Source organism: Corvus moneduloides, chromosome 4 (genome assembly GCF_009650955.1).
Source record: "Corvus moneduloides isolate bCorMon1 chromosome 4, bCorMon1.pri, whole genome shotgun sequence".
In the NCBI taxonomy this organism is placed as follows: domain Eukaryota; kingdom Metazoa; phylum Chordata; class Aves; order Passeriformes; family Corvidae; genus Corvus; species Corvus moneduloides.
In genome coordinates this window covers 42,238,517-42,265,159 of record NC_045479.1, presented here as the reverse complement: position 1 = coordinate 42,265,159, position 26,643 = coordinate 42,238,517, and the positions used below count along the sequence as shown (strand labels likewise).

At 36.4% G+C, this 26,643-nt stretch overlaps 1 protein-coding gene across 3 annotated transcripts in view; it reads left to right on the top strand.

Annotated features, from left to right (window-relative positions):
* The window catches only part of USP15 (ubiquitin specific peptidase 15), a 60,979-nt gene that overhangs the window by 16,259 nt on the left and 18,077 nt on the right, over positions 1 to 26,643 (top strand). For 2 of the 3 annotated variants that reach the window (XM_032106214.1, XM_032106215.1), the window contains exons 4-8: positions 821 to 947; positions 5,982 to 6,127; positions 8,630 to 8,691; positions 18,859 to 18,942; positions 25,315 to 25,459. In XM_032106214.1, coding sequence (XP_031962105.1) covers positions 821 to 947; positions 5,982 to 6,127; positions 8,630 to 8,691; positions 18,859 to 18,942; positions 25,315 to 25,459 — 564 coding nt within the window. Of the gene's footprint in view, positions 1 to 820; positions 948 to 5,981; positions 6,128 to 8,629; positions 8,692 to 18,858; positions 18,943 to 19,709; positions 22,210 to 25,314; positions 25,460 to 26,643 lie in introns of those variants that run through there. The other variant, XM_032106216.1, reaches the window with a different exon arrangement.

Genomic DNA, 26,643 nt, shown 5'->3' with positions numbered 1-26,643 from the left:
ATGCATATAAGTTTCATTTGTACAGCAGATAGCAGATCTCTCCTGGCAATTAGCTGGTGGCTTTTTTTTTAACCATATTTGTCAGATGTATCACATATCAGGCTGATGGTTATTTTTGGAGCAGTCTACATGACTAAGTGTACTGCAGTTACACTTTGGAAGATCAAAGGGAAAAACATTTAAGAGGTGACCCTGAATATTTTTTTCTACATTTTACTTTTATTAAAGAACAAAAAAATCCTGTATATTTAACTATTCCATAATAGGTGTTTAAAAAATGAACGTATAGTAAACAACTGTAATGAGTAGGTCAAATTTCAAATGAATGTATTCATTATTGGAATGTAAGTGGAAGATTTGTAGGTTTTGTTTAAATATATGGTATCCAGATTTTATTATTGTGTATTCTTTTTTTGATAAATGTTCTTTAACTGTGAAAACTAGTTCTTGATTTTCTGAGGAAGTAGTATGCAATGAATGTATTTGGAAATAAAAATAGATTTGTGGTTTTTTTACATTTTGATCAAATACCTTTGGATTAAGGTTGCATATTTGTGATTTCTACTGTACTTAACACTTTGAAAGTCATCATGTTATACACAGGTAAGACAGTCTTCATAATGGAAAAACGTACTTTCTAGTTTACTGTATTCCTAAGAAGTTATAGGAGAACTTTAGTTCTAATTTTTTGCATTTATCAAGTGTCTTACATTCCCTGAACTTCAGTTTCTTGAAGAGTTGTCAAAAATGTTTTGAAGCATGTGTATGTGTATATGAAAACATATTCAGACTGATAACGTGATCCCATTCTGTTTTTCAGGTCGTTGAACAGGGTATGTTTGTAAAGCACTGCAAAGTAGAAGTATATCTAACAGAATTAAAACTGTGTGAAAATGGAAATATGAATAATGTTGTCACACGAAGATTTAGTAAAGCTGATACAATAGGTATGCACAACGATTTTCTGAAAATAAATGATTGGTACTTGTATGTGGTAGCAAGTTCTGAAAATAAGTCTAGATAAAATGATAGATGGGTATTTTGACCACAAAAAACAGTGGGAGTAGTTTCGTTTGGGTCAAAGTTAAAAGTTAACAAATCGGAATATTGAGGGGGTTTAATACAATTTTACCAATATAACTGTGTGTTTTATTATCTAAGGATCTGTATTAACTTTAGAGGTTTGAGCTTTTAAGAATGCGAATTGTGTGAGGTTGTTTACTGGATTTCATAGTACTTTTTCTTGGCTTTTGATGTGTAAGAAATGTATTTTTTATGTGTTTCATTAGCCAACATGTTCTCGTCACATATATGAAGAGAAGGGTATATTACAAAATACAAGAAAGAATTTAATTAATAAATCAATGGCTAAAGCTGACCTACGAAGGCAGTACTCTTTGGGTAGTGAAATGGCAGGCCAGGCACAATCTTTTACAGTAATTGAATCCTCTATTAAACCTTTAACTTACCTTTATTTGTATTTATTTTGATTGCTCGTTGAGCATTCTGTCATTGTTTAAAACGGTATTTCGATAAGATATTTGACTTTGAAAATAACAATCAGAACATTTTCGAAGATATTGCTGCTCATTTTTTGGTGTATTTGTCCATGTGTAGCTGAGATAAGTCTTTCAATCGTCTGTATTTGTGCAGTTAGAATTGTACTTTATGCCCTTGACACTGTATGCCCAGCCATCACTTTGTTTACATTTGTTGACAGCGGTGTACATTTTTTAGCTTTTGCTTCTCTTTACATTATGAGTAGTGACTTATACTTACCAGCCTTTAATTCTTTGCAGATTGCTCACTTTAGAAGCGGTCATTTTACTTTGTTAAATTTCAGTATTTAAGTTAGAAAAAGAATCACCTGCTTGTACAGAATAAAAACTTAAAAATTGTGAAAATTCCCCTCAAAACAAGGTTTGTTGTATGTTAATTTGCCTTTTTGAGGTCTGGTTTAACTTGGGAAGTTATACTTCATTATTTTCTGAACAAAACAGAAACTTGGTAAAAGCAATTTAACATTATCCTTCCCTTAGGACCAAATGCAAGCTATTTTGCAGCTATACTGAATTTAATTGTATCGCTGAAATTATAGGTAATGGATGAATTTTCTTTCTCTAATCAGAAGCAGGGCATTTTTGGAATGTCTGTTGCTTGAAGGTATATTAATTTTTTCTTAGCAAAGAGAGAATTACAATTATTAATAAATTGTTATAAAGCATAATGAGAAGCAGAGTCACTGGCAACCCCTTTCCAGACACTGGCCTTATTTGCTTCTCTGAAATGTGGATGATATGCTCCTGGAAGCCTTTAAAAACATGCCCTTTCTAAAAGTGAAGCTTCTTGCGCAGAGTACAAAGCAGAGCCATCCTAGCCAGGACATCCAAAAGAGTTTGTACCTTAGAAGAAGAGCTAGAAAAATTCTACCCACTTTAAGAGTAAATAATAACTGATCCCTCTTATCCATTACTAAGATTGTGATTGGTTTTGCTCCCTGCTTCTTACCTCAGGTATATTTAAGGTAGTTCTGGATTTCATCAAATACACAGCAGAAATGCTCATTATATCAATAAACAATATGCAAGAGGGATCTTACAGAATCTTGATTATTTTTTATTCTTCCTTGTATTCTCCAGTAAAGGTTGCATTTTTATTATGGTTGCAGAAGGATTGTAGTACAGAAGAGTCAGTAACAGCCCCACTGAAGTGAGTAGACATAGGGTACTATGGTCTTTTCAAGGAATTTTAGTTTTTCTATCCACCGTCATTGATTATATTATTTACTGCCCTCGAAAAATAAGTACAAGGCCTTCCTTAATTCACAAACCCAGAGAAATATCCTAAGTATAATATAATACTCACCTGTCAGTCTTCAGATGTGTGTTATTCCTGTAATACCTTTGCTTTTCCACTGAAATAGAAGCTAAGCTAAGCTGTATGTCAATAAATTAGTACAAGGTCAGGGCAGACCTAATAATGACAGTCATTCTCTTGTGATGGGATTAGTCTCATGTGACATATTCTTTGGACCTTCTTGGGTACCTCCTGCAGTTGAGGACCCTTGCCTTGGAGGCAGTGCGTAGTGACTTTGAGACTGGCTGATGACAAACTCTCTTGGAGGAGAGGGGATTAATTCTAAAAGGAAAATGAGTTAGACAATAGATGTAGTTGAGGCAGCATTTCAGCCAAGATGCTGATCGGTGCTGATCCCAGAGAGCGTAAGGGCTTCCAAGTGAAAATGAGTTAATGATCCATTTAGGAGTCTTAATCATGTGAAAGTATGATAGAACTAATCATCAGCCTAATGTGTGAGTTTTACAAAACACAAAATGTCGGACTGTCTGTAGCCTTGGTTATGGACAAATAGGAGTCAGGTTGTGTCTGCAATGCCATAAAACAATTCCAAAACTGAGCTAATAAACTTCATAGGAGATTACACTAGTGGGCTGTGCATCTAATAGACTTTTGCTAGTAAATTGTCTTAGCAAATGGCATTGATTCATCTCTCCCTTTAATCTGCTGCAGAATACAGGAGTGTAATGCTTGCCACCCTTGAGGACTATTTATTCTGGAATCAGCGACTTACGACTAACTTCTTTATGAAGGAGGGATTACTGTTTCATAGTTCAGACTGACATCTTAACATTAACTTAACACCTAAGAGTTTCCTTTAGCCAGCATTTGTGATAGTGCTAGCCTTTAGGAGCCAGAATGTGTTTGTATTAGGATCCACTGAACTTGTTCAGCATCTCATCAAGACTGTTCCAGGTAGTCTTTTGAAATAGTACTTAAAGCCTGCAGTTGTTTTTATGGATGAGCTGTATGATTTTTAACAATATAGGGTATTATCTGTATGGGAGCTGTAACTTTTAACTCTGAAATTGAACTATCTCAAATTGTGGGTATACAACTGATGGAGTGATGGCAGTTCTTCCTGTCTCTTTGAGACCCCATGCTAGTAGTAATCATCTCATACATTGAATGTATATAACTAAAACCCCCAGGGAAATGTTGGAGTCACCATCCCTGGAGGTGTTTGAGAACTGACTGCATGTGACAGTGCTATGATTTAGTTGATATGCTGGTGTTTGGTGGAAGGTTGGACTCAATGATCATGGAGGTCTTTTCCAACCTTAATGAATCTACGATTCTACTGGAGAACCCCATACTCAGTGTGCCTCAGACAATAGCTATTTGATACATTTTCATTTATGATGGAACAGGCACTTTCACTTTAGTTCATAAGCCAGCACTCTAGTAATACTTGGTGGGGATCGGAGGAAGAATTATAAAGTGTGCATTGGTTATATGTTCATGGAAATACATAAAAGAATCTTATTTTCACAGTCTAAAAATTGGCATAATAGTCAAGTGGAACGTGCTCTTTCCAGAGTCTTGGACATAATGTGTAGTCATCCAATAGGATTGATTCTTTCTGTCTTGTAATAGTTCTGTTAGCAAAGCTGGAATATGTTAAAAATTAATATCATAAATGTCAACTTAGTACTTGAGAAGAAAATGACCTGCAATGCTCAGATAATTAATTGCCATGGTATTAGTAAGAATGAAGAATTATATTTTGTAAATTCTTCTTTTAGTGAAAGTCATTGATAAATCTAGATTCTCTACTTTTTTTACAAGATTGTTGCTGACTAGATTCCTTCTTATGTTCAGATGTAGTTATTTGAATTCATTGGTTGAGAATTGATTGAGACAGTACTCAATTTTTTCTTTTGGAAGCCAACAAATCAAATAAGTCTGTTGCCTTGTTGGTATCACCTACCTTGCCTACGTATCATCTCTGTTACCAAAACAGATGATCCAGTCTAACACTAAAATGTGTGATAACTAGTGTAGAAACAATTTGTATTCAGGTGTCTACTGTATCTACAAATTGCCCATTGTCACACATTTCAGAAGCCAGTGGCTGGACTTTTGCAAGGTACTTTTAAGTTTCGGGTCTCAATTTGGCTTTTCTTGTTTAACCTAGTGGAACAGGCAGTCTTGAGTAAAAGGGAGGAAGAGAACCTGACACACTAGCGTTTTATCCTTAGACTTTAGAGGAATGTCTTTCAAAGAGCTTACAGGGCCCATTTCTAGAATAGTGCTTTCAGTGATCATCAGGGATAAAGTGTATGTTTCCTGACTCCTGTTTTGTGTTCTGTTAGCTGTTATGAGACATAGCTTCCATGGCCCTTTGTGAGTCTATCAATTAAAAAAAGCAGCTGAGTGGGATTGCTATGATACATATTAGTTAAAAAACTCAACTCTTTAATAAACTCTGCTTTTGTATGAGGAGAAAAGAGTTGATTAAGAACTGCTTAAACTTCGTTGTAGATAACGGTAATGCTACCTTAAAATTATGTAGCACTGGTTATATTTCTGTCAGGTAGAGCAGGAGTTTGTAGACCTTTTTGCTTTAAATCATTCCGGGACAGAAAATCTTTCCTCTTTCTTTTAAAATAAATTTATGCACTTCAGTTTTACAGAGTAGTTTTTAATTTCTGTGGATACATGAATTAAACTTCATGCATGATTTATATATTGTGGTTAGTGCTAATTGCACTCATGGGTAGAAGAGTAAAAACTGAAAAGGGTTTGATTTAGGGAGAGGAACAGAATGACTTGCACTCCCTGCACCTGATTTTGCTACCAGTCTCACTTGTGATGATTTGCTACCTCCCCTCACTCCTCTGTTAGCACATTCAGAAATGAGTAGATGGCTCCTGTCTGTTATTTATCAAGTTCTCTTTATTTGGTCTGCCTTGCTAAGGGATTCTGTCCTCTGACTGTTTCCATTTTAAAGGCAAGCTAACTACCAACTTCCTGCTTGTCCTACAAAATGATGTAGTTGCATGGTAATTTCTACAGTTTCGTTCATATTTTGAGTATGAGGAGATGAATTCTGATGCTTTATTTGACCTTATGCTGTTTGTGTATTGAAATGTTAAACTTATGTTCTCTCCTTTACAAAACAGACACAATTGAAAAGGAGATAAGAAAAATCTTCAATATTCCAGGGGAAAAAGAGACCAGATTGTGGAACAAATACATGAGTAATACTTTTGAACCTTTGAATAAACCAGACAGTACCATACAGGATGCTGGTTTATACCAGGGACAGGTACAGTGAAATATTATTTCTTTTCTTGTATATGTTTATCTTTTTGCTCATGAAAATGTAGCTGTACCCAATGATTTTTACTTCTTTTTAAATGAAAATTGCCTCTTAACACATGGTGTTAGGGATAGAGGATTTTATAAACAAATTTGTTGAAATTAAAGTAGTTTTTGTGTGTGTTTTCAGGATTAAAGATTTAACTCTCTTGGTAAATTAAAACTAAAATTCTAAATATACTTCTAAATTTTAAATGTTATGCTTACTAATTTTATGAAGTTGCTGACATGAATTTGGTAAAATCCGAAATAAAAAATTATTCCTAGGATCTGGGATATGTTCCTATAATGAAACCCAAAATTTGAAGACCTTTTTAGGTATTCTAGAAGAATGTCTTCTACTCACATTCCACTGTCTAGATTTCACATACAAAATTAGAAAAAATGAAAATATTTTGATAAGAACAACAGAGGCTTGTAAACCTGCTTTAATATGAGACAATATCATCACTTTATAGGGGAATTCCTCACAAGATAATTTTTTTACCTTTCCAGATGAATGTAAAGAGCAAACATTAAATGTTAAGCTACAAAATATAAATGTAAACAGATCGAGCAATTGCATTGTTAGAAAAACTTTTCAGATTGTTACACTGATTCTTCAGTCTTCAGATAGAGTTGAATGTTTTTTCAAGAGCTGTAGTTCATGCTGTCATGCTACAAATGTGGATGGATGAAATTTGATGACAGCAATTTTAGTCAAGATTATGTTAAAGTATTTCCTTTTGCCTTGAACTATTTGACTCTAACCTACTTACCAGCAGTATTTATGCTGTGTTTCAGTTTTCTTTTATGGCATGGAAGGTAGCTAATCAGTGCACCAAAATAGCTGCTTGAACTATTGTGTCCTTTAGCTTCATGCTGCATGCACTTAAACTGTCACACAGGTAATTTTAACAATGCATAGGTCCTACTGGAAGAGCCCACATCTCCCATAAAAGATTCACATCAAAGATGTAACTTGCAAATTACCTCTATCCCAGTGAAACATTAACTATGAAGCAAACATGGTCTCATAAAGCCGTGACAAGGTCTCTAGGTGACATTTGTACTTTGAGCAAAACAAATACTGTTTAAAACAGAGTTTAACCATGGTCTCTGAAAATGCTAAATGTCGTGGTAGGCCATATGTGTTTGGTCAGTTGCACTTGCTGACACACACGGTTATTTTTCTTGCTGAGCTTCCTAACCTAGTAATAGTTACCCTGACTATTACAGTCTGTCTAACCTAATAGTTATAATAGTGTATGCGATTGAGTAAATTAATGCTTTCAATTTATCAGTTGATTTCTGAAGTGAGCCTTTAGGGATTCCATTGAACTCTTCAGTCTAAATCTACATTTTATTTAGTAATCTAATCTCTGAGAGCCAGTCAAGGAAGTATGGCAGAATCAGTCTTTCAGCATCAATGACCAAGGATAGCAGTCTGCTCTGTTCCTGATAAAAAACTGGTCATGATAGAAGGCTTGTTTCCAATCTCATGCTCTTGTGTATTCAGACTGAAAATGTGATTACATCTTCAAGTGGCTTATACACAAGGTTTTGAGCATTAGTATGTATGTGAATTTATGTCACTGTGTGGACACATACAGGCACAGCATGGCAGTTAATTAGAGTCCTGAAACATCGGTGTACCGTTGTGCAGAATTAGTTGCATTGGAAGTGGGGCGTTGGATTCAGTTTAAGTATTGGAGTCTAGTTGCCATTTCAAAGGATCTAGATATCTCAGCTGTCAATCCAGAAAAAGGCATGAGCTTTTTGTAGGTCCTGTGTCATAACTGCCAGCGTAGGGCAGATACCTGAAATACCCAAAGGAGTTTCAAATGACACCTGATGCCTGTGTTTGGGACTGAGTGTTCTGTACTCCTTTCTGTACCAATAACAAATTGAACAAAATTGATTTTGTTAGCCAACTGTCCCGTTGAAAAAATAATATTAGATAAATGCTTTGGTAAAACATATAGGAATAACCATACAGGTATGATTTTAAGGCTATCAGTGCAGAAAATAGTTTTGTTTGGGTGTTTTGGTTTGGTTTTTTTCTTACTGATCTGTGTGAGGCAAAATTCCTTCAGGAATGTCCTTTCCTTAACAGGGCTGTTGTATAGACATGTGATTTCTATAGATTCATTTAAACATTGCAGGTCATCTTCTGACCTCTTTGAGAGATAAGTGGCTTGCCATCCATGGATTTTAGAGGAATAGAAATATTAAGTGAAGTGACCAAAATTGCACAAATTAATATGTGGAGTGAAAAAAGTAGAGAGGATGGTGCAGTGTTAATGGATAGAATGTGGAGTGTAATGGAATATTCTTGAATCTCAGTGAACAGTAATTTAAATACCAGTCTTTTCTTGATCACATGTCAGCAAATCCACTAAAAAGGTGGAACAGAAAGGAATCTACTGATATTTTTATTTCAGTTTTCTTATTACACTTTTGGTGGTAGGTCCTGGTGATAGAACAGAAGAATGAGGATGGAACATGGCCAAGAGGTCCTTCAACTCCTAAGTAAGTTATGAATTCCAGTCATGTGATTAACTTCACATATTATTTTGTTTTATTAAAAAAAAAAGTTTCTAAAAGTGGCATTTGATTTTGAAAATCTTCTGAATATATTTGTTGTAAGTGCCATGCATTGTAGAACATAGCATAATAATGGTGAATGCCTGTATATAGGTTGCTTAACTTTGTTGATTTCAACCAATGATATATATTATCCTGCTTAAAAATGAAAAAAGAATCCATAGTAGAAAACTGTAAAACTTAGCTTATTTCATTTAGATTTCTGTTTCAAAGCACAGTGTATGTGTTAGGTCAACACAGATATGTATATTTTATCAGTATTTTTCTTATATGTAAATATTTTCATGGACAGCTTGTTCCTTTTGTCTCCAGAGCACAATATTTACCCATAAAGTTTATTTAAATTGCAGCCTACATTACCATCATATGGCTTTTGCTCTTTGTTGGGCTGTCATCAGTTAATGCAGGACAATGTTGGTTTTGTTTTCTGGTTTTCCTACTGCTGTTTATCAACAGCATGTTGATAGTGGCAAGTGAATAGAAGGACTTGTGTGTTTTTCTTCATTTAGATGGATAAACTATTTCTAATATTATTTCCAGTATCTAAATCATGTTCTGTTGGTTTTGAAGAACAGCTGGAACCAATTAATTAATATGATGTCAGCCTTACAAATCATTAACTGTGTTTTTTGCCTTTGTTGGCTGGTTCTTGATCATACCTTTCATTTAAAAGTTTAAGTTCTTTTAAGTTCTGTTTATTCCTTTTAAGAATATGCATGCATGTAATCAAGTGTCACTGTTGTTCTAAAACATTTTTATAGTATCATTGCTTATCATTTGAAGGACAGCGTTTGTCTTTGGTTTTTTATCTCAAGCACTTATATTTGGAGCACTAGTTTCTATTAAGTTATTTAATGAAGTCTGAATTCAGTTTAAGATTAGTACAAACAGTATAATCTTGCTTAGCAAGATGTAACACAAAGGATTGAGAATGTGGAGCAATAGAAAGAATGGGATGCTAAGTATTTGAAGTTTAATCTCTGATCTCAAAAAGCATCTAGTAGAAATTTAAATTCTTGGTCAAATTTTAGATGCAGATTTCAAAGGTTAAAAGAACTTACATAACTCATTGTCATGGATTCTTTTGGAAGTCTTGGTTGGAAAATATTCTGGTGATGGTATCTGCCTTTATTCTGCCAAACTTCTTTTCCATTTTATGGAAAGCATTCAGGAGCAGTATATAAATTAAAGAATGTCTCCTGAAAAACGCTTGATCTGGAGACAAGTGAAATAGTAATTGAGAATGCTGGTGTCAGAGGAGGCTGTAAGTAAACCAACAAATGAGAATGAATAATTTTACTGTGAGGTTGGGGTATGGTTTTGAGATCTGGCAGCTATCAGAAAGTTGGGAATTTGATATTCAAATACACTGTAAAAATTGAAGGTTTGCAAAATTTAGTGAATTCAAATAGCAACTGTCAACAGGCAGTAATAGGACAGTTTTACACCTGTTTAAAACTTCATGAACAATCTAATAAATGTTTAAAGGGATAGAAATAGTAAACACTTTGGAGTTTTCTGTGTGAGATGCATTAGGAGTATTAGTTTGTCATCACAGCATATATCCACATACCTTCCTACAGCCTTCTCATTGGTCACACACTGGCTCACACTGCTGAAATTACCTCTTTGTACTGCTTCTTTTTGAAGAGTACGAATTGTAAACAAATTCTGACATCAAGGTATAAAAGGCCATATTTAGAAATGTCAAAATGTAGAACATTGGAAAGCATGAAAGACTGTAAAGCTTGAAAAGGCAGGATCATTTCAGAACATGAGCTAAGCTTTTCTACAGATTCACAGAATTGTTGAAGTTGGAAGGCATCTCCATAGATTCTCTGGTCCAGCCCACTTGCTCAAAGACAGGTCACCTACAGCAGGTTGCTTGGGACTGTGTCCAGTTATGTTTTGAGCATGTCCAAGGATGGAGGCTCTACAGCCTTCCTGTAAACCTATTCCACTGTTTGTTAACTCCTATTTTGAAACAAAATTTCTTACATTTAGAAAGAATTGCATGTGCTTCAGTTTGTGCACATTGCCTCTTCTCCTTTCAGTGGACACCACTGAGAAGGGTCTTGCTCCATCTTCTTCATTCCCTCCCACTGGTTATTTATACATGTTGATAATATCACTCTGGAGCCTTCTCTTCTCCAGGCTGAATGGTCTCAGCTTTCAGCCTCTCCACAGAGGTCAGATGCTGCAATCCTTGATCACCTGTGTGGTGTCTCACTGAACTTGGTCCAGGATATCTCTGTCTCTCTGGTCCTGGGGAGCCCAGCACTCCAGGTGTCTCTAGCCAGTTCTGAGTGGACAGGAAGGACCACCTCCCTTGACCTGCTGGCAGTGCTTTTCCCAGTGTAGCACAGTGGGCCAAGGTGTTTGGCCTAAGGACACACTGCTGGTTCATGTTCAGCTTCTTGTCCAGCAGAACCCCAGGTGGTTCTCTGCCAAGCTGCTTTCCATTCAGTCATCTGCCCACACCCCCTCTTCCTCCCTGTGTGTTGGTTCCTGGGATTGTTCCTCCACAGGTGCAGGCCTTCACATTTCCCTTGGGTGGACTTCATGAGATTCCTGTTTGCTCGTTTTTCCAGCCTTTTGAGGTCTGTCAGAATGGCAACAGAAGATACGTTGTGACAGTTGAAAATGAGAAACAGTAAGATGGAAAGATGTTCTGCACATTTTCCCCGCCTCTTTTTAGCAGAAGTGTAACAGCAATTTTTGTATTGGTTACTTCTTTTGGCAATTTTTCTGTATTCCTGCAACTGGTGATGAATGCTGGCAGTTTTTCATGAGAAAGATGTTAAAGGTGTGAGCTTCTTCTGCAAGAAAATAACTTATTTACTTCGAAAGTGGCCAGGTTGGGACCTCGGTTCAGTATAGGAAGGAACACTTTCGACAATGATAATTCTCTTTTTCTTACGAGTATAATGAATTCTTACAAGAAAAAAAGATTATCATCACAATTGTCTCTTCTTTTGAAATTAGAAAGGAGCGGTTTAAAGTGTGAGATCCTTTTCATATAGAAGCAGAGACCATGCTGTGCAACTTAATTTCTGCTCTGTGTTCAAATTTGTCACTGTTCGCATTTCTTCTATGTGTACTGTTCTTCTAACTTCTGAATTTAATTAATTTTGGAAGTAATCGCAACATCCACTGTAAAAACTCTGTGTGATTTAGTATCTGCTATTGTATCATGTTTTAATGCTGCATAAAATGTTTGTGAGTCTTGGGATTTTTGTCTGAAAGTATCTGAATGTGGTATACATTCTTAAATTGTTCACAGGGTCAGTCAGGTTTAAGAATAGCTGGATTTTTGGCTTTCTCAGGGGTTGTTTGTATCAGCTACTGGCATGTTTTTTGCTCTGAGAGGTTGGTTTCTGTGAAACTTTCTTTCTCCTGTAATGTCTTAAATGTCATTGCTCCCAAAAGAGATATTACTTAGCAGTCATTATCATTTTTGCAGAAAATTTCTTTTATACTTAACATGTCTGTGAGTAGCTGACTAACATGTCTCCTCAGTGTCATACATGTGACAAACTTACATAAACATACAGATCCCAGCTGTTTTGGTAGCTTAGTTGCTGCTGATCCCAGTATTTGAATGAAGACTTGTTATCTGTGTGCAGACTTTTTTTTTATTTAATCAGTGTCCTTATATGGGAAGTTAATCTGCAGGCAGGAAAAATAACTAAATCTGTTTGAATGGTTTATTATTGTCAAGATGGTGTTTTAAACTAAGATATATTAAAAAAAGGGTCTAAGGTTGTAGTTCAAGTTACTTAAGGAACTGTACTACAAAATCAAGTTACTTGTGTTTAGGAAAAACTGTTCATCACTTAAAACCTTTCAGCCAATCTGTGATTGTAAAACTTACAGAGAAGCAAGGAACTCAAGTTTTGACATTCCGTGGGTTACCAGTTGAATAGCCAGGACAGGGTTTCTGTTAGTTTTCTGTTAAGTTGTTACCTATTTGTATGCAAATATAAAAGCAAGTTAGGGAAGCATACAAAAACCCTATAAACTAGTAGGTTATTTCCCTCTAATTTTAAAGAGGTGTTGTAGCTGGGGTTTTTTAGAAAACTTAAAAACAAGTTTTTAATCTACTGGTTTCATCTAATTCTTTAAAAATGCTTTCTATATGGTAAAAAACTAAGATTTTTTTTTTATTACCTGTCAATCTATATCTCTGTATGTATAATAAAAGCAATGGATTTCATTAATCTAATAAAACTTCTGTTTTTTAGATTCACTGTGGATTCAGTCATCCTAATCAAATAGCTGGCTGCTTAACATAATTTACAGGTGGCCTGCTGTTAACTTTAAAGCAATTTTTGTGTGTGAAAGGGAATATATTGTTGGTTAGGGGTTTTTTTGACCGTACAGAAGTGTGAGGCAGTACACATTCATAGCTTATTTCTTTTTCTTCTTATAATAATTAATGTTTTCATACAATATTTTTCACATAGAAAATTTTTTAACTTTTTTTTTCTGGTTCAAACTGTATGCCTTTTTGCCTTGGAAGAGCATTAAAGGCCCTTTCTTGATTTTTCTCCGTTACTGGGTTGGACCCCATAATGTTTGTTAAGAGGAGGAAAAAAATGGATAAAAGATGCCTAGCAGTCCTTTTTAAAATAATATAATGCCTGTTTATCCAAGTTTTTTAGGAAAATATATCCATGAATCTCCAAAGGAAAAATTGCGTATACTGAAATGAGGGGTTTTTTTCCCTGAAGCAATTGATATGCGGACAGGCGTGCCTTTCTACTGACTTTTCTGTGAGAAAGAGAATTGTGGTGAATAGAGCTAACTGGGGACTTACTCTGATGTCTTAAATTGTATAAGCAAGAGCTGTCAGCTTGTTTGCCAGTCAAAAACTGGACTGCCATTTGCCGAAAAATAGTAACTTGTGATAACCATGTGTCTGTGCTCCTGTGGGTAAACATCAGTAATGTTCAACAGACATTTTCAATTAGTTTAACAAACATGTTCATTAACATGAATTAGTAGAGGGTTGAAAAACTCTTAACAAATGCATGTACTGAACATTAATTTTTTGATTGATGAATGTTAAAATATCAACCTTTTTTACTGCAAATTCCCCGAAGAAGTATGATTAGCTGAATTAGGGTTTGTAAGAAGAGAAAAGTCTAACTAAAGCTGGCTTTAAAATTGTGTGTTAGCCCAATCAGCTAACAAGGAAAAGAGTCTTTGATGATGGAAGGACCTCTTGAGACAGTCTCACCTAGTTCCCTTACTCAAAGCATCAGAAGCTGGTGCAGATTGCCTGGGACCATATCCAGGCATATTCCATGTTCAAATGGAATTTTATTTCTTTTCTTTTATACCCATAGACTTTTGTCCTTTCGGTGGGCACCACTGAGAAGATTCTTGCACCATCTCCTTAATTCCCTTCCATTGGGTATTTATACAAGTGATAAGATTATTCTGGAGCCTTCTCTTCTCCAAGCTGAACGGTCCCAGCTCTCTCAGCTTCTTCACATGTCAAATGCTGCACCTTTGTAGTGTCTCACTAGTCTTGCTCCAGAGCGTCCCTATCTTTCTGGTACTAGGGAGCCCAGAAGGGAGCCCAGCACTCCAGGTGTCTCTAGCCGGTTCTGAGTGGACAGGAAGGATCACCTCCCTTGACCTGCTGGCAGTGCTTTTCCCAGTGTAGCACACTGGGCCAAGGTGTTTGGCCTAAGGACACACTGCTGGTTCATGTTCAGCTTTTATCCAGCAGAACCCCAGGTGGTTCCCTGCCAAGCTGCTTTCCATTTGGTCACTGGCCCCTCCAGGGGTAGGATTGAATGGTTTTCAGTCCATTTCACTGTACACTTATGTAACCCATGTTTCATGTACTTGTCTATGAGGGTGTTGCAGGAGACACTGTCAAAAGACTTAAGGAAGTTGAGATAAACCACACCCATTGCTTCCCCCTCATCTGCCAAGATAGCCTTCTATGAAGTGACTACCATCAGGCTGGTTAAACAAGGTATCTACCACTGCTTTCACTCGTACACTTTCTCATCCAGGTTGGGTCAAAATCTCCTTGTTCATCCATTCATGTTTCATGCTGCCTTTGCTTGATTTTCTAGTTCTCTGACTGGACCATTCCTGAGCATAGAGGAGATGGTCCTTGAAAGGCTGGACTTAAATGATCTTAGAGGTCTTTTCCAACCTAAATGATTCTGTGAATATCAGCCAGCTCTGTTAGGGCCCCCTCTTCTCTCCAGGGCTGTATCCCATGGGACTTTTCCAATCAGATCCCTAAAAAGGCTAAAGTCTGCTCTGCAGTAATCCCGGGCTGTGCTCCTGCTTTCTGCCATGCTCTCTCAGGATCTCAGATTTCACCATCTTAAGGTCATTTTGGCCAAGGCCCCAGCCTTCACATTCCCAACTAGTTCCTCCTTAGTTTTAAGTATCGGATGCAGCCGAGAATCTCTCCTTGTTGGCTCCTCAGTCACCTGCATCAGAAAGTTGTCATCATTGCATCTCAGAACCTTCCTGCGTTTTTTTGTGCCCTATGTTGTCTCACCAGCAGGTCTGCTATAAGGACTAGGGCCTGTGAATGTTAGGCTTCTTTCCAGTTGTCAAAAAAAGTCTTATCTGCCTTTCTTTATCCTGATCCAGTCAGTCTGGATGACTACAGTGGAAAAAAGATTGTTCTAGCTGCAGTTGTTTTTCCTCATGTCTGTATTTATCTCCTTGCTGTTGGTCATTAGGGGAATTCTAGTACAGTTTAACTGTAGTGTTAATGAAGTATGTGGGCAGTTCAATATCTAATGTGAGTTACCATTTATTTCAGCATAATACAGTGAAGTGGGTTTATTAACCTGTCTTTTGCTGGACTGTTAAGATGCTAAATTATAATAAATAATTTTGTGGGGTTTGTTAGTTACATCATTAAAAGTTACTTTTCAAAACTATCTGTTAGTTTCTGCTACTGTTGTAGCTATGTTGAGAATTTGGTTTACTCCTGCTTTTGAGAAGCAAGCCATTTACTGATTATGTAGACCTTTATGTGGCTTATTCTGGTTTCTTTTAGCTTTTATATACTGCAATTACACGTTGAGTTTTAAAATTTAAAACTGTATTGCATTTTAATTTGGTTTAAATCATATAAAAGCTTCAAATTTGTTTTGAAAAGTTCAATTTCAGTTGAAAATTATTCAGATCAAATAGCTTCTTCTAAAATAATTACATGTGTAAATGCCATAGTTTAACTTCTGTCTTGGATTTAAATGGGGTTAAACTGACTTTGGTTAGGTATTTTTTGTGGACACAGTCTGTGTATTTTACTTCTTTGAAGATAATATTCAAAGAGAGGGGTTTAGATTGATAAAGGAAATTACAGGAAAGCTTTGTGAATGTTGATCTGAACACTTGAAGAATTAACTAACATGTTCTTGATGTGGTGATACATAGAATGGTTTAGGTTTGAAGGGACCTCAAAAGCTGATCCCCTGCTATGGGCAGGGGCATCTTCAACGGGACTGAGTTGCTCAGAGCCTCATCCAATATGGCCTCAAAAACTTACAGGGATGGGCCATCCGCAGTTTCTCTGCATAACCTGTTTCAGTTCCTCACCACCCTCACAGAGAAGAATTTCTTCCTAATATCTAATCTAAACCTACTCTCTTTCAGTTTGAAGTCATTCCCCCTTAGTCCAATGACTACATGCCCTTGTAAAAAGTTCCTCTCCCTTTCATAGCCCTCTTAGGAACTGAAAGGCTGCACTAAAGTTTCCCCAGAGCCTTCTCTTCTCTGGACTTAACAGCCCCAACTCTCTCAGTCTGCTCATAGGAGAAATATTCCAGCCCTCTGATCGTCTTGTGGCCCTGTCCTGGACTCATATCAACAAGTTCATGTCCTTATGCTGGTGGCCCCAGAGATGAACACTGCACTCCAGATGGGATGTCATGATGGCAAAGCAGAGGGGGAGAATCCCCTCCCCTGCCCTGCTGGTCACGCTGCTTTTGATGGAGCCCAGGGTATAGTTGGCTTTCTGTGCTGTGGGCTCACATTGCTGAGTTATGTTGGGCTTCTCATCCACCAGCACCCCTAGTTCTTTCTCTTAAGGGCTGCTTTCAATTAATTCTTGGCCCAGCCTGTGCTTGCGATTGGGATTGCCCTGACCCAAGTGCAGGACCTTGCATTTGTCATGGTTGAACTCATGAAGTTTGTATCAGCCCATCTCTCAAGCTAGGTCCCTCTGGATGACATCCATTTCCTCCAGTGTGTCAACCACACAACACAGCTTGGTGTCAACAAACTTGGTGAGCATGCACTAATCCCACTGTCCATGTCACTGCCAAGAAGCACTGGTCCCAGTACTGACCCCTAAGGAACACCACTGGTTTCCACTTGGACGCTGATTCGTTGAGTACAACTCCTTGAGTGCAACTGCCCAGCCAGTTCCTTATTCACCAAGTGGTCCATCTGTCAAATTGATGTCTCTCCAGTTTAGAGACAGTGTCTAATGCTTCGCAGAAGTCTAGACTGATGATGTCAGTCTTCCCTCATCCACCTCTTTAACCCTGTTTTAGAATGCCACCAAATTTCTCTGGCAAGATTTGCCCTTAGTTGACAGCATGTTGGCTGTCACCAATCACCTCCTTGGTCTTCCTGGTTGGGTGGCCCATAGCAGACCCCCACTATAATCTTGCCTGTCCCTGCCCTCCCTTTAATCCTTATGCATCAGGGATCATGGATCCCTTAGAGGAGCTCCCAAGAGGTTCCCCTGCCTATCCTTCCTAAATAGCCTATGTCCTTTCATTCCAACACTCCAGACATAGTAGCCATCCCACCACTTATTTGCCAGTGATGGCAGAGGATCGTACCCCTACGGTCATATGCACATCTCCAGCTCCTCTTGTTTTTTGCCCATGCTTGTACATTTGCATGGAGGTATTTCAGTCGGGCCCTCAGTGAAGCTGAAGAGGAGTGCTGGCTGCAGTGGCTGGAATTCTTTTGTGCTGTACTTCAGGTTCATTCGTCCTGACCTGCAAACCCTCTCCAGGCTCTGGGCGGCAGCTCTTGCAAGCTCTGGCATCAAATTGGTGTGAGCAGTGTGGATGGAGGTTCCCTTTCCCCAGCAACTCTTCTTTTGGAGAAAGTTTATTAATAGAAAGTTGAAAATAACTGTGAATATATACTTGGGGAAATTTCCAGTGTAAAAATGTTTATTTCCCTAAGAGTTTAGTTCTTAAAAGGTGCTTAAAAAGTCCTGAGCATGCAGAAGTTCTTCTCTTAATACAGTGATCTGTATTTCAAAGCTTTTCAATGACATCTGGAACTCCAATTCAGTTGGAGTTAACATAGGGCCCACAAAATCAGGAGGGTACATGAACTCCTTTGAGTATTCTGTCTTTTCCTTGCTTACCTGTAAGATTTGCTCAAGAAAAGAAAAATACACTGCAAGTTAGTTGTAAATATCATATTTAGTTGTTATATTCAGAGGTCTTTGTGAGAAGACTGATGAAAATAATCAGTTTTCTTGTATTTTAAAGTAGTGTCTTAAACCATGGGGATAAGTGATAGTGCTTCTACTTTTGGCAAAAAAAAAAGTTTTTCAAAAATTTTGTATTGTGCATAATATCCTGAAGTTTTCTAACAGTATTACTGAGACAATTTTAACTAAATGGTTCCATGCTGCTGTTAAAGTAACCTTGAAGTATTTATCTTAATCATTTTTGTATCTCATCTCAACATCCATTTAGTTTGAAATTAAATTTTAATAAAATTCCTACATTAGGAACTTAACATTTCAAGTTTTAGAACATCAGAATATCTACAGTTGTACTATAAGCTGAAAACAATTTTTTTAGTACAGTGGCCTGTGGTTTCTTTTGGTTTTTAATAGCTCTGTTTCTTCAAGAAATTATGGAAGTTTAAGTACTGTGAAACATTTCAAGTTTTAAAAGACAGATTCTGAGGGCTGCATGTCCTGGGTATTTTTAGTGCTTTGCCCACTTTTTAAAAAGTATTTCTTTTCCATGCTTGTTTATCTGCTTTGTTCATTTGTTATCTCTCTTTCATAGTTTTTAATGTCTCAGCATTTTTGTCTAATTTCTCATTTTCATATTTTTAAAGGTCCCCAGGTGCATCCAATTTTTCAACTTTACCAAAGATCTCTCCATCTCTATCAAATAATTATAACAACATGAACAACAGAAAGTAAGCAATGTACCTTAAAACATTATTTAATTAATCACCCCAGTGTGATATAAACAAAGTTCGATGTTTTATACCTCCTAGCTTAAGGATTTTGAATTGCTTTGCAATATTTGGCTTGTGAATTGTTACTGGTTACTATTTCATAGTGTAGGTAATGCTGACACAAAGAAATGAAACACCATTAGAGATGTTTGTAACTCTTACTCTTCAGCAGGGAAGACACTGAAAAGAATTTTGGGTTTTGTAAGAAAACGTATAGACTTCATTTAGAGTTTATCATTCTAAAAATACATTGTTGTTATTACTGTCCTGGCTGAATTTAACTGGAGAATGAGAAAAGTATAAAGTACTTATCTTTATGGTGATCAGGTTTTCCCTTGTTTATTGCTTCCAAGGTATTAGAGCAGCATATGTGACATCACACTTTGATTTCAAATTGTAACAGCTGAATTGTATTAGCTGTAATGTACCCAGCAACTTAACTTCTGCTTCTTCTACTAGTGCTAGAGGACTGGAGAGAGATCAGGCTAAGTGTGCTTGACTATTACAATGAACAAAGGCTTAGTAAGAGACTTCTCACTTTTACGTGCTTTCTCCTTTATATTCCGAATTAGAAGTTTAATAAATAATGTGATAAAACTCTAAAAGAAGAGCTTTCATATTGCATTGACCAACTTTTTGTGTAATTTTTCTGTTGTTGTTACTGTACACAACTGTAAAAAAAGTTGGTGAATATAGAAAAACATGGAATTATTTCACTTTAACAGATAATGGAGCATCTTTCAAATGCTTGAAACCAGAGAGCACTCATCTTTAATGCAAGCTGGGGGAAGTTGAAGAGCCTTATTCTTACAATTCATTGAAATTTTTAATATTTTTCTAAACATGCATTTTGTGATCACATTTGAAGATGTTAAATACTAAAAAGTGACATAAATATTAAATATACAATATCTTACAGTTAAATACTGCACTTCTCAGAAGTGATTTTTCCTAAGGGGTGAAGTGTCACTTGTGCTTCTACCAATTGTGAGTAGCCCCAACTCTCACTGTTGAACAGTTGAAATCTGTGTATTTAACTGCAGTCTATTGTACTCTGTGTGTGAATGTGTAGTAAATAAGAAGAGTATTTTATCTATGATTGTGCAAAAAGTTACTTGATCAGAGCTGAGCCCCTAGCTGAGAACTAATCTCTTCTTCTCCTAGTGTTTAAGCAAAATGCAGTGGTATTGCCAAACCCCAACACTTAACAGTTACTTTTTTCTAGGGAGCCGTGATTTTAAATCAAGCCATCAAGGCTTTTTTATTTTCTCTTCTTTTTTTTTTTTTTTTTTTTTTTTTTTTTTTTTTTTTACATTAGCTTTTTGCTAGTGATGTAGTTATGTTTAGGAGGCACTTACGAAACCTGTTGCCAGCTCTTGCAGCTTTTAAAGATAGTTTGTTCACATGATTTACCTGATTTTATTTCTTGGTTTATTTTGGAGCCAAAATGTGAGCTTTTAGAACTTAAAGGAAAAATTCTGGGGTTTGAAGGTGTTTGTTCGTTTGTTGTTATTTTACAATTTATGATTTTCAACAGAAATACGTATTTAAAAGGAAGTCATATAAATTTCAGATTTGATACGGAATCGGTCCTTTTAAGTGATTTAACTATAACTTAATTTGTAAATCAGTTAATAGGTACATGTACTCTGTAGTATTATGAAGTACCAGTCAGTTTTCTCTTGTATATCAAAACACAGTACATCTGGATGTTACATAAGACAGATATTCAGTGCAGAAGTATATGGTTTTCCTTAAAATGCAATAATCCAATTATGATGACTTTAAAATATTTTATAAATCAAAAATTAACCATTCAATACAAGATGTAATGCATATGAATCTTTAGCAGCACTTCTCTCAGAGTGTATGTTCAGTGATGAAGTCGTATCCATTAATACACTTTGTACTTTAAAGTACATAGTTTTGCATTAAGAATTTTTGGCTTCAAATAGTGAATGGAAAGATATATCTCTGTATTTATTTGTATTATGTAATTCTGGGTTAAGAACGTTCCATTCTTTTTGTAAATATGTTCTTGTCTAAGAAAGCACTTCTTTTTCATTAATTAATACTATCTTCGTTATTTTTCTTAATTAACTACTTAATGTCAGCTTTGTCTGGAATTTATTTCCATGCTTCTGCCTTATTGTCTCTTATATTGCACATTGTCCTTTGTGCAATAGTGAAATTATACATATGTGGCTTTCTAGGATCTGTTGGCATCTCCGCATGGGCATGAGGTGCTGTGACTCTAAAGGAAATACCAGCATTTGTTTTGAAGATAATTTTAACTGACAAAGATGATTTATAAGGCAGAAAAAGTAAACAACATGTTGTGTGTATTAAGGGTCATAAATACTAGTCATTGCAAGCCTGCTTTTGCAATAACTAGTGCTCACCTATAGAGTACAAATTATGTTAAAAATCTGAAAGTATCAGGGTTTTTTTTGGTATGGTACACATTTCTGTAATGTTTTTCTAATCCAGGAGGTGTTCTGTGTAAGAGTAAGCCTTAAATTCGTAGATATTTAATCGTGTGTTGAGGTAGTCATACATTAGATATCAGAAATAGCGTGTGCAAATTTTATCCAGTCTGAAGCCTTCATTTCTGTAAATGTGAGTTTGCATTTGATGGAATGGAGGATTCCAAATAATTGATCACTGGTGTTCTTTTGCCTTTACAGGTGGTCTTGTTGAAGGAATAACATAGGAGGATTAGCGTAATAAGTGTTAGTGGATTCAGAAGAGCAGGGAGAGACACACATTTTTTAGGTCTTACTGGAATTTCTGTTTATTGCTGTTAATAAAGCAAGACATTTTATATCACATATGGTGTTTTTTAAATTATGTGGGATGGGGATTAAAAACACCTGAACAGGGATTTTGCTTGGGGAATTAAGTGAAAAGTTTTTCTGTTTGTTTCATATGTAACCATTGCTTTAGACTCCTGAAATGAGTTGTTTGCATCATTTAGTAGTGTCAGCCTGTCAAAATGGACAGCTGGCAGCTTTGTTCACATGCTTCATATATTTCAATATGCTTATTCCAGGAAGTGCAAGTGTTAATTACAGTACATTGCCCCTAGAAACAGTTTCTTCATGTTGTACCTGACACATAACCAAATATTATGACAAAGGCAATTTAAGTAGATTAAAATGTTATCTTTTGCTCTCCAGACAATGATAATGAACAAAAATAAAGATAGTAATCTTTGTGTTGTGACATGGGCCTCTCCTGCTACTTCAGGTATCTCTAAAATCTGATGAAACCTGATAACAGGTTTCTTAAAGTGGCTGGTCACAAAAACACATTGGCAGTGCATTAAGATGGTAGAAATATTACAGAGCTCAGTAAGTCTTCCAAACTTTCTAATTTTCTGGGCTTCTTCTTGCCACTCAAATTCCTTTTGCAGCATGTGTTACATACCTGTTGGTATATGGCATTCCACTGTCAAATTATGTCTTTTCCAAAGCTAGTGATGCTTTTCCAGTCTTCTCTGTTGAAAATCCATGCTCCCCAGAACTCCGGCTGTACAATGAGTGCTCTGGGTCCATCACTGCCATTTGAAAGCTGCTTTGATGCTTAAAGGCACATACAGACAGTACAAATCAGTCATTTTAGATCTAGTACATGCAATTCAAAATGTATGGATTTACAGATAATAAAATCTCATTTGGAAACCTCCTTTTACCATTTTTGCCATTTCAAGAACTCTGTTCAAGGGTCTGAAGATGGTTTCATGTTTTCAAATCTCGCCTTCTGTGAAGCAATTTTTTCTAAGAACTATCAGTGTTTCTTTCTGTTACTGCTCTTACTTGACTGGCCATAGTACTACCCCTCTGCTTTTCTCTGCATTGTTCCTTCATTAAAGGTAGGAAAGTTTTGCAGGAAAAGCACCTGGAGGCTTGGGGACACACAGTTAGCACAAGTTACTTTTTCTAGGATATTTCTGTTTGAATGAAATTCATGTAGACTTACCTTGCATCTTTACTTGCTTTCCCTTGCTAGCTATCTACTGTTGACTGTTAATGATTTCTTTTTCATCCAGCTCAAAAGCATAAAAAGCAAAGCAACAATGTGATTTAAATAAAAATCATTCTTTTACAACTAAAGTTTGCAGACTGATAGAGCTGTAGAGATCTCCTAGTATCCTGCATGCAGTAGGCACTGTGTTTTGTAGGATATGTTTTGATAAAATATCATAGAACCATGAAAGAAAAATATATTAATAGACCTGATTCACAGTATGAGTGGTAACCTTATTCTCGAAACCCCTCAAATATATTTCTGTGGGCCAGTACTGGAGATGAAAGAGCTCAGAAATGTCTTTCCCTTTTGAGAAGTAAACTGACAGTTTGTCCCTTAGAGCAAATACACACTGCATCTATCTGCACTGCAATTATCTTGCACTAAGTTATTGTCATGGTACTCAGCTAATTTGAGAAAATCTTTCACATGAATAAACTGCAGCCAAAAAATACCAGTTGCATTTCCTTAGCTTCCTAGTGTCCCTCCAAAGCTGGCAGTTCGTGAAGGGGGGGAAAGCTGCAGAGGGGGAAGTACGAATGAAAATCCCCAGAAGAATTAAATTCAATCAGTTCATTACCCCTACATCTCCTAAATTTCAAAGAGATTTCTTTTTTGTTAACTGTGTGAAAAGTGTTGTCTTTAAGTCAGGTAAGGACAACAGTAGGAAGGAAGCAAGGCTGAAAGTAGAAGCTTGTTGTGTACCCTGTACGTGTGCATTTCTGTTGCTGCTGTGCACTGTTGGGTTGGTTATATTGTGGGGGTTGCATTAGCACCAGTGGCAAGCTTGTGGTTTTGATTCGTGGGGGAACTGAGGCTTGCCAGCTTGAGGGGATTGGAGTTCACTGCAGTGGCTGGACTGCAACTGCAAAGGGAGATGGAAGGTAATTTTTCCTGGGAATCTGTCATACGTGGGTGAACATTAACTTTACAGTGGTTTTTTTTCGTTGAGAATGACCAGTAAACACAATACCTCTTAGCTAGTTTAGGGGCAAGCCAGAGAGCAGATAAAAGGCGTATGTATAGAAAAGGGAAGAACTAATAGGAAAGTCAGCTATTAAAAAGAAATGAGCAGATGTAAAGGTTTGATAACAGCACCTTTATGGACAGTGGAGCTATAAACTGCAGAAATTTCTGAGACATTGAAAGAGGGAGAAGTTTTCATCACCTTTTGTTTGAAATTTTTGATAACTTGATTAAATAGCAGGTATTTACGAAAAGTGAGTAGTTGTGCACTGAGGGGACAGTTGGAGTTCAGTAAAGAGCATAGTAGTGTTCAGGAGTAATGGCTGGAGTGTAACCATTGGGCACTTGCATTCTCAGACTTTGCAACTGTAAATCTCATTTATCAGGATTGATTCTTTGCAGTGCATATTTTTCCTTATTCTTAGCAACTGACTTTCAAATTTTTGTTCATGTTGCTTTTAATGTGAATGATGCTTAGTAGCTGCAGAAATACTGAACTTTAGCCAAAGCTGCTGTCACACAGATTTCATTACGATCAGTGCCTGAAAAGGTTAAACCTTTGTGGTTGCTTGGTTTTTTCTAACATATTACAGAACATCTCTTAGAAGATTTCTTTGCCTTTCTAGTGTTCTCAGATATGCTTGCTTTACGGTTTTGAGCGTTAGTTTATATTTGATACTTTTGTATTTCATCTGGAAACAAATTGTTTTAAATACTATCATTTTACCTATTTCAGTCTTCTCCAGTTTCTCCAAACAGATACATCATAGATGTATATTGAAGTTGTTGCAAGGCATTTTGCGCATTCCTTTACCTCTCAAGGCTTTTCTGCATTTGCATGCTGGATTGTGCTGTCCTAGCAGGGAAGCTATAAATAGACTGTCTGATGCAGTGAAGCAGCTATGCCACAGTGGCCTTGGAAATCTCAGCTTTCACCTGTAACTCTGCATTCCCATTCCCACCGACCTCACTCTTGCAGTAGCAGGATGCAAAAGGAACGTAAATGATTGATTGCTGCTGGTGGTGTCTAAAGTCTGAGTGTATAAAATATGATGGAGCAATGAAGAATAGAGTAAGCTGTGAAGCTGCTCCTATTAAAAAGGGGTAGGGATGTAATAATTGCAGTTACTGCAGTATGTTTGATTTTGGTTGTTTGCACAGGTGACTTTTAAATTGACATTAATGTTATTACAAAAGTTAAGTGTTTTAAATCTTTACTTGTACACAGAAGTTAGTTTAACATTTTTAATCATTTAAGTTTATAAAGTACTTGTATGTTTTAAAGTACTAGAGAGTACGTGTTTACATTGTGAAAGATGTCTTGTTTTCTTACAGTGTGAAAAATTCAAACTATTGTCTCCCATCATATACTGCTTATAAGAATTATGATTATTCAGAGCCAGGAAGACACAATGAGCAGCCAGGCCTGTGTGGCCTGAGTAACTTGGGGAATACATGTTTCATGAATTCAGCAATTCAGGTATGTACTTTAAAATAAAATCAGCTAGTCTTATTAGTTGAAAATAGTATCTTGTTTTATTTTGTCATATTTCAAAACTAATAGTTAGAGATCCTGCTAAGTAGTGGGATAGGATTAAAAGTGAGGAAATAATGCATCTTTATTGGAATACTTTAAAAGTTGATTTACGTAGCTGCGTTCATAATGATCAATGTCAGAAGGAGGTTTGACCAGTGTTCTACATGAGTGAACTCTTTAAGTGGGATTCTTTGCTTTTTGTAATAATTGCCGTGCACATATGTCACAAAACCTGCCTTTTCCTATTGAAATGCACTTGAGTAGCAGTTGTAGTACCAAAAAGAGTGTCAAAAAGTATATGACTGATAGATTACTGGGCCTTTATTTCTGACTTATTATGTACTTTTAGTGTACAGGTTAACATGCAGGAACTGTGGAAAATATTTTCCTTTGACCTTTACTCTCTGAATAACTGCTGTTTCATGGATTAGGTATTTTACAGGAATGTCACAGCTTGTGTCTTTGCTATGAATGCAAGAGAAATACTAGTATATCTACTATTACTCTACCAAGATGAAGAAACCTTAGTGTTTTAATTTTAAGTGGAAGCTGCAGTTGATCAGAACTAGGAGTTTCATTTGGCTTTGTTTAGTTCTCAAACTCGCTTTTTGTCATCGGAGCAGCCTTTTGTAAAAAAACTCTTATGTGTATTTAAGTTCTTGTTCACATATTTTCCTGAGTATGAAAATGATAGATCTTAACCAAGCATGGTACAGAGTTGTTACCCTCTTTTCCTCCTTGGTCATTACAAGGGTTCCTGGTTTATGTTTGTGATCTCTTTGGGTAAAATTAAAAACAAACAAAAAAACAACACGACCCAAATGTTGCATTCCTTCTTTAGCTTGTTTGGGTAAAAAAGGAATTTCAGGTACATTTGTAAGCTAGGTTTATGAAGTTGTTGAAATTCGTTCAAAAGAAGAAACATTCCAGAGTTTCATAGTGTGTATAGATTTTTCTATCCTTTCTTTGTGTTAAGAAGCAGTGAATAATTTGGCCTTACTTTTCTGTAGCCTCCTGTTAGGTAGCTGCAGAGAGCTATAAGCTCTCCCCTTACTTAATCTTGTCTTCTTCAGGTCAAACTAATGCATATAGCTCTGCCTTTCCGTGTATATTGTTCTCCAGCCCCT